The sequence below is a fragment of the Pangasianodon hypophthalmus genome, chromosome 19 (genome assembly GCF_027358585.1).
Source record: "Pangasianodon hypophthalmus isolate fPanHyp1 chromosome 19, fPanHyp1.pri, whole genome shotgun sequence".
NCBI classification, from domain to species: Eukaryota; Metazoa; Chordata; class Actinopteri; order Siluriformes; family Pangasiidae; genus Pangasianodon; species Pangasianodon hypophthalmus.
This window is the reverse complement of record NC_069728.1, coordinates 6,807,766-6,815,993: the sequence shown is the minus strand read 5'-3', so window position 1 is coordinate 6,815,993 and position 8,228 is coordinate 6,807,766. Positions and strand designations below refer to the sequence as shown.

Below are 8,228 nucleotides of genomic sequence, written 5' to 3'. Positions count from 1 at the left end.
TAACCTAATTGAACCAATTTATATCTGAAATCCCATGACACAGAGTCTACTGTATAGTTTAGACGAGACTATTTTGTTACAACTGCTGCATTAGTATAGCTGCGTAACACACATCCTTTCAGAGCACTGCTTTTTATAGATAATGTGAAAGTTTCAAAGTGCATAACATGAGTTTAGGTATTTGTGGAATGTTCTCCAAAGTTTTGGAAACAGTCCAGTGTGGTAATATTTTCTATAAAGCCCATGTTCATAAATCATTGTGCTTCTAATGCTTTGTAATATTGTAATAATGCTTTGTAAGCATTTTTATAAACTCTACTGATGTCTCATAAAACTTCAATAAAATACTGAAATTAATTCTGTGATGAACATAAGTGTCACACTTCATCAAAAGTGTCACTATTCATTATAAAATGTCTTTTTTTTTTTTTGTATATGCAGGTTGCCAAAAAGTGAACAGGAATGTGTGCACATAACACTTCAATATTGTATCTTTGTCTTGTAGACAGGTGCTACAAAAATATCCTTGTAATTTTTGGACATTTTTCCTTATTGAACTTCTTTGCTAAATGAAATACTGTTTTTAAAATGTATCTGTATTTCTACATTACACTTTAGTACACTGGCTATAATACTAACTTATTTTAATACTAACTTATTTAATAATTTGCTCTATCAAATACTGTATCTAAATCACTATATAATGACATCTAAATATAATCTTACTTATACGTTTATGGCATTCAGCAGATGCCCTTACCAGAGCGACTGGTCTCCATTAAAAAACATCCTCATGCTATACACCAGGGGCAAACCATGAGTTTTTTTTTTTTGTGTGTGTGTGTATGTGTGCTACAAGCTTAATGATGAAGTTAGCTTTTAGTTGTATAGACAGCTAAGGGAGGTTTATTCCACCACGTGGGTGCCAGTACAGAGAAGAGTCATGATACATGTTGTCCTTGCATCCTGAGGGATGTTGGGTCAAGTGTGCTAGTGGCTCAAAAGGAGTTTGCTGCAGAGCAAGGTGTGATAATTGCCTTCAAGTAGGTAGGGACTGGTCCATTTTTGACTCTGTAGGCAAGCATCAGTGTTTTAAATCTGATGCAGGCAGCTACAGGAACCTGGTGGAGGAAATGCAGCAATGAGGTGTTATGGGAGAACTTGGGCTTCAGCTGAGGGGCCTCTGTGGAGAGAAATGGCCAGATCCTCCTGTTGTTGTAATGTAGAAACCTAAGCAATGTGAGGAGAGAAGGTTAGTGAGTTATCCAGAAGTACAACAAACTTGTGTGGTTTGTCAGACATTGTGGTCCAAGAGTCACACCATTTAACATATGATTTTTTACCTGTTTTATGATAGATGTTATAACACATATTAAAAATATAAAGCATGGAATAGTGTTACAGGAATAGTGTTACATCTGCTTTAATATGAAATGTTACTTCACACATAATTTCCTCATAAAAGACTAGGAGCACTATTATGACATTTCATTGGTAATTCTATGGCAGAATCATGATGGGGGTTAACATACTCTGTTCTTGTCACTTTTAATGAAAAAAAAATTATTGTAATTAATTCCTTTTCTTATTTCTGTTTAGCAGCAATGACAGGGTGGTGTGATGTGGCCTGGACAACACATCTCAAAGTGTTTTATTTCTCTTGTACTACAGCAATTTGCCAATGATTACAACTTTTACTTATTAAAGAATGACACACCACATTTTGTATCTGTGTATAGTTACATCTAATGTGGAATGTCCACAAAACAAGTTACTTACTGTTATCTTTTATGGTACACAAGCTATAAACTGTTTTTCCATCAGCAACTTCTTTTTTCCCCCTCTCATTTTAATAAGACAAAAGGCAGTTTGTCTTATTACTGTGAAACTATAAAGTACAAGGTCCTCTCTCCTGTAGACTTTCCTGTGGCAGAAAACTTAAAAGAACAGTTTTACCTGTGACTGCTACAAATTGCTGGCATTGGAGACTCCTTCTATAAATGTTAAATTAATGTCTCCTCACAGAAAACTTCAGCACACTATGATTATATGTTTTTCTTTGTTAAATAATACTAATAATATTAGTATGTGTATATTATAGAAGTAATTACTAAACGACCTTCTGGACAATCAGAATTACATTTACATTTACATTTATGGCATTTGGCAGACGCCCTTATCCAGAGAGACTTACAATAGTGCTTTGAAGTCTATCAAAAATACATTCTGATATTGGCTCGGTAGGTCACAAACTAGGAATACCATCAGTCCAAAACTCTGTTGGGGAGGTTTTTTTTTTTGTTTGTTTGTTTTGTTTTGTTTTTGTGAAAGTGCTAATTTAAGTATTTTATGAAGAGGTAAGTCTTTAGCCGTCGTTTGAAGACTGCCAGTGACTCAGCTGTTCGGACATCTAGGGGAAGTTCATTCCACCACCTTGGTGCCAGAACAGAGAAGAGTCTCGATGCATGCCTTCCTTGTACCCTGAGAGATGGAGGGACCAGTCGAGCAGTGCTAGAGGATCGGAGGGAGCGTGGTGGCGCTCGAGGTGTGATAAGTGCTTTGAGATAAGTGGGTGCTGGTCTGTTTTTGGCTTTGTAGGCGAGCATCAGTGTTTTAAATCTGATGCGGGCAGCTACAGGAAGCCAGTGGAGGGAGCGCAGCAATGGGGTGGTGTGGGAAAATTTAGGAAGGTTGAAAACCAGTCGTGCAGCTGCATTCTGGATCAGTTGCAGAGGACGAATGGCGCTCAGAGGCAGACCTGCCAGGAGTGAGTTGCAGTAGTCCAGTCTTGAAATGACAAGGGACTGAACAAGCACCTGTGTGGCCTGTGAGGAAAGAAATGGACGAATTCTTCTGATGTTATAAAGGAGAAATCGACATGAGCGTGTTAGATTAGCAATGTGAGAGGAGAAGGACAGTTGATTGTCCATGGTTACCCCAAGGTTGCGTGCGGTAACCGAAGGCGAGATTGCAAGATCCTGAGATGGGGATGAATCACATGGGATGAACAGCAGTTCAGTTTTGGTGGGATTAAGTTTCAGCTGGTGAGTTGTCATCCATGATGAGATGTCAGCCAGACAAGCTGATATCCGAGCAGAAACATGAGAGTCTGAGGGAGGGAAGGAGAGGATGAGTTGAGTTGAGTTGAGAATTGAGAATTCGAAAGCACCGAGGTAACACACTAGCCAATCTACTAGCCTGTAAGAAATACGTATTTTTTGGTGGCTATGATATAAAATATTATGTTATCACAGTTTTCATGAAGTGTATCCCATGTACTAGAGCAAATGCAAAAATTAGCACGGGGCATAGGCTGCCATGGCATTAAACATTATGGCAACTCTCATGCCACTTACCACTATATGTAATCTGTCACAGCAACACATGAGAGAATGTGGTTATGCCTAGGATATGGCCAAAAGTACCAGTAAATTGTTACCAAATTGATTCTAGGTTTACAGGGCACTATTAGAGATAAAATGTACAATATTCATTTAACAAATTACAAAGTCATAAAGCTTATAAATATAGGCTTCATAGAAAGCGTTATTTCCTGTACTTCTGATGTGCATGTAAGGTTTCTGTGGTGCAATGTAAAATAGACAAAGCCATGTGTTGTGAGCATCTGGTATAGAGATGTATCATATTCTGGGAGTCCACTGTAAAATTCCTCAACAAAGCTAATTGGTTGCACACACACACAGAAGCATTCTCATTAACGAAGCAGGATCCAGATTGGCTGCTGAACCCTGTTAAGGAAAACTTTGGCATTCTGAACTGCATATTTTTGACTGTAATGGCATGCTACTGATAACCCAAGAGATTTATTTTGATGGCTGAAGCCATATATAGAGATTTTGTAAAACAAAACAAACAAACAAACCAAAAAAAACAAAACAAAAAAAAACAGGATGTCATCCCAGGTGGCTAGAAAGGAGAAAATCAAGGAGTGTGTAGACACACAAACAAAGGCTTAAAATCTTAAGTGGCTTTCCTGACCATCTGTATCAAAGCTACCAAAGCTCAATTTACATCTTAAAATAGCAAACATACTAAATTTACCTATTGTGTTTATGATTGTACAATTCATTTTGTCAGACTCTAGCATTAATCAAAGAACTTCTGTTTTCCTCATCATGTTCAACTACATTTGTTTTTCACTTTCCATTCTGGTTTATTCATTTTGTTTTCACATCCTGGGAGTACATATCTCTGTATCAGTTTTCATGTGATGACAAACTAGATAGCTACCAATTTAACATCGTCCACACTTTATTTTATTCTGACAGACTCTATTGTTTGCACACAGCTTGTATTGCTGTTGACATAAAAACTCATTTGCCAGAACAAAAACCAAAATCCTTTCCTGATAAACAAGTATTTCAAGCAAAACTGTTTTTTTTTTCCTCTTGTCATAAATTCATTTAAAAAGCCAAGATAACACCTCTTGTACAACTGATACCTTGGAAGGTTGAAGATGGACATATTTAGAATACACTATATGGCCAAAAGTATGTGGACATCTGACATCACACCCATATGTGGGTCTTCCTTAAATTGTTGCCACAAAGTTGGAAGCACACAATTGTCTAGAATGTCTTTGTACGCTGTAGCTTTAAGATTTCCCTTCACTGGAACTAAGGGGCCCAAACCTGCTCCAGCATAACACTGCCCCTGTGCACAAAATCCATAAAGACATGGTTTGCGAATGTGGCGAGGGGGGGGGGGGGGGGGGGGCTAGTTCAGAAGAAACTAGTTAAGATGTAGCTGACTACGCCACCCTGTTAAACAGGGAAATCATGGTAATTATAGATTAGATCACCAACAAAAGATCACACAGGTACGTGGTTTCAGAAAAGAAGGGTAGAGGCGTAAATACTAAATACTAAATACAAAACAGAAACAAGCTAACACTATTTAAAAGTCATTAAAAGACTGTAGGACCCAACTAATAACATATGAGACACTGACACATGAAAGGAGACCAAGGCTTACCAATAGCAGGTAAGCTAGTTAATGAGCACTAAGCTCCTATCTCACTCACCCGGTGCACAGGTCACAACACACCCACACACAAGATCACGCGTGAACACACACTGCACCCCATGCTGGAGTCCCACCACCACACACTAGGATTGACTAGCGGCCTGCCTGGAAGCCTCAGCTCCTACAACAAAAGGCAATATTAACAGAGAATCTCCAAATGCACACACACACACACACGCACAAAACCAAATACAACAAAATAAATACCAAACACTAAAACAAAAAGACACAACAAATGAATACAAGCATCAAACAGCAAATATAAACAAACAAACGAATGTACATGAAATGTACATACTAAAACAAGTTTAAACAGAACAAAATACACACCAAACAAACTGAACAGTATAAAGAAAAACAAAAACTAAACCTAAAGAAAAGACAAGTACAACAACCAAAATAACAAAAAGAAAACAAACATGCGCTGAAAGACAGGTCCGAAAACCCTGTATCCAACGCGTCAAGAAGCAAATGCAGAAAAAGGAAACTATGCAGACAAAGCAGCAGTGCCAACAAATGTTGCCCCACAAGCTTCATTAAACACAATTGGCCCCAAATTCAACGATTCTTCCTAAAAAAAAAGATTTTATACAGTGAATGATTAGAAGAATACACAAGAATACACAACGGTCATTTCACGTACCTTTGTGTTGCCATGTATCTCATGCATACTTGCGAATGCAAAAAGACATCCAAGAGCACTTACACGCAGGGCCAACGAAGGAGAACGCTGAGCAAAAGGGAGATGGAGGAGGGCAACCACCAACCAATGCAACAATTTCCATAAAACTAAAATCCAAGAAAACCAAATTACCCAAAACACGCATCTCAATGCTAACTAATTAGCCAAACACACGTACCTGGAGAGCGAAAAGGGGAAAAACCGGAAGGGGTGGATCTCAGGCAGCGACGCACAAGCGGTGCTCCAACACACAACGGGGCCTTAAAAGTCCCCTTTATACCCTCACAAAATTCTGTGATTGGGCAACTCGTGCATTCGGGCATATTAAAATGCAGGAAAAGAAACAGCACCTTCTGTCCCACTACAGTCTACCCCCCACTTTCAGATCGCCGCCCCGACGATCCCACGACCAGGTCACCATTACCTAATCCCACGGCCTAAAAATTCCTGCTACCATGCCATGCGTTTGTTGAGAAGCTGTAGCCACCTCCCCCACCGAACGGGGAAGATGATGTGGATTTGAATGCTGGCCCGCAGTTACACGTCTTGTCCTACGCAATGCACCCTCATTGGCCCTAACCAGGCCTTCAGGCTGAGACTCCTGATAACTAACTATATCCCTAACCTGTAGTCCTGGCCCAATAGCACTCGCCCACCCCTGTGGGCCCAGTTCCGTTCCAGAGGCCAACCCACCATGTTCTGAGTCCAAAACGCCTGGGTTCCACTCTTTCACTAACGCAAGCAGATCTACCTCTTCGTCCTCCTCAGGATGCAGGAAAAGAAGCAGCACCGTCTGTCCCACTACACTAAGGTTGATGTGGAAGAACTCAAGTTATATGCACAGAGACCTGACCTCAAGCCCACTGAACACCTTCAGGATTAATTGGAACGCCAACTGTAGACCAAGCCTCCTCATTCAATACCTGAGCTCACTAATGATTTGTGGCTGAATGGGCACATCCCCACAGCCACACTCCAAAATCTAGTGGAAAGCCTTCCCAGAAGAGTGGAATGCTGTTAGAATAGCAAAAGGGGGACCAACTTTGTATTGATTCCCATGGGTTTGGAATGGGCTCATATGGGTGTGATGTTCAGGTGTCCAGATAATTTTGGCCTTACAGTGTATTTAGACTATATTAATGTTAACTACACATGTAGTGTAAAAATTTATTACAGCCACCCAGTAAAACCTGTTGCTTGAGAAAATGACTCAACACTGTTCAATCATCAAAAAATGTGGACAGCATCAATGGTATGAAGAACAATGCCCATTTAGTTCTTTCAAAATGCATATTTTTATTATCTGAATTGCTAGATGATAGTGATGTCTTCATATGTTGATAAAAAAAATATCTTCATGTCTTAATAAAATACAGGTTATTAAAAAACAAACATAAAAAAAAATCCCACTCAATTCCAGTGGCAGATCAAAAATCACTACTCGGCACTGAGTAGTTTATTCATGTACTACATACAAATAACACACTTAGAGCTCTTGGAGGATGTATGGAGGTTGCATGTTCTGAAATTTCTCTCAGCATTGATTTCTTTATAACTGGACACTGTTCTTGGCAATTCCATTCTTTGATGAGATATTCCATCAGTATTTTATTGAAGGTGGTCAAGTGCTCTTTCTCCTGTCTGTCTTGTGTTACTATCTGCTGGCTTTTGTATTCAGATTGGCAAAAAAACCTACAAATCCTTTAGTGACCACTTGTACCCTGTGGATGGCAACAGTTCCCTTTCGATACTACACTCGTACTGCGTCGCTAGACGCTATGGGGGAAAACTCCTTTTTCTCCGATGACCGAAGCCTTTAGAATCACGCAGTGAAACTGCACGACCATTGGTTTGTGCAGTGCAATAAAGCGAACCAATGGCTCAGCAGCGGAACTGCACGCGCCTATGGTGAGGAAGCCTGCCAGGATGGGCATCTGGCTATATAAACGGGCATAGTGCCATAGGATCTCAGATCAATTCTCCATCAGGGCCGAAGATTTTCTCTCCACTGAGCTACGAGACTTGAAGTCACTTGCCGTCGACACGCCTCTCAGCGGACAAGAGCTACTCGCCTGAGCCATCCCGCTGTTCCTGCGGAGCATCATTCGCCGCCAGCAGACGGCGCAGATACCGACTCATCCCCTGTCGCCATCTGGCGAGTTAAAAGAGCATACAGCTAAAAGAGCATACCGCTAAAAGAGCAAACTGCAAAAGAGCATTTTTTTCCTCTAAAAGAGCAAGCGGCATTAAGATAATGCCGCGCCGTCGTTGCAGCTCATGCAGAGCCACTCTGCACGCTGCTGACAGCCACTCGGAGTGTGTTTCCTGCCTGGGCAGACCCCATGCAGAAGCCGCTCTGACGGAGATGGAATGTTCACATTGTGTGAACATGAGTCTATCCTCTCTGTGCGCTCGGATTGCTTTTTTTTCTGAAAGTGACTCCGCCCCTTGCGCCCCCCCGTTTTCTTCCTCCCAGGGACCTGCAAGGAAAAAACAGCGG

General features: G+C 40.7%; 1 protein-coding gene across 1 annotated transcript; it reads right to left on the bottom strand.

Annotated features, from left to right (window-relative positions):
• Positions 1-1,668: 1,668 nt before the first annotated feature.
• On the bottom strand, positions 1,669-7,867 carry LOC128321673 (uncharacterized). The gene is made up of 4 exons (XM_053242034.1): positions 7,797-7,867; positions 6,354-6,534; positions 5,103-5,167; positions 1,669-3,198 (listed from the first exon to the last, which is right to left on the bottom strand). The coding sequence occupies exons 1-4, from the start codon at positions 7,865-7,867 to the stop codon at positions 2,334-2,336; spliced, it is 1,182 nt and encodes a 393-aa protein (XP_053098009.1). The 3' UTR covers positions 1,669-2,333.
• Between the last annotated feature and the right edge of the window lie 361 nt (positions 7,868-8,228).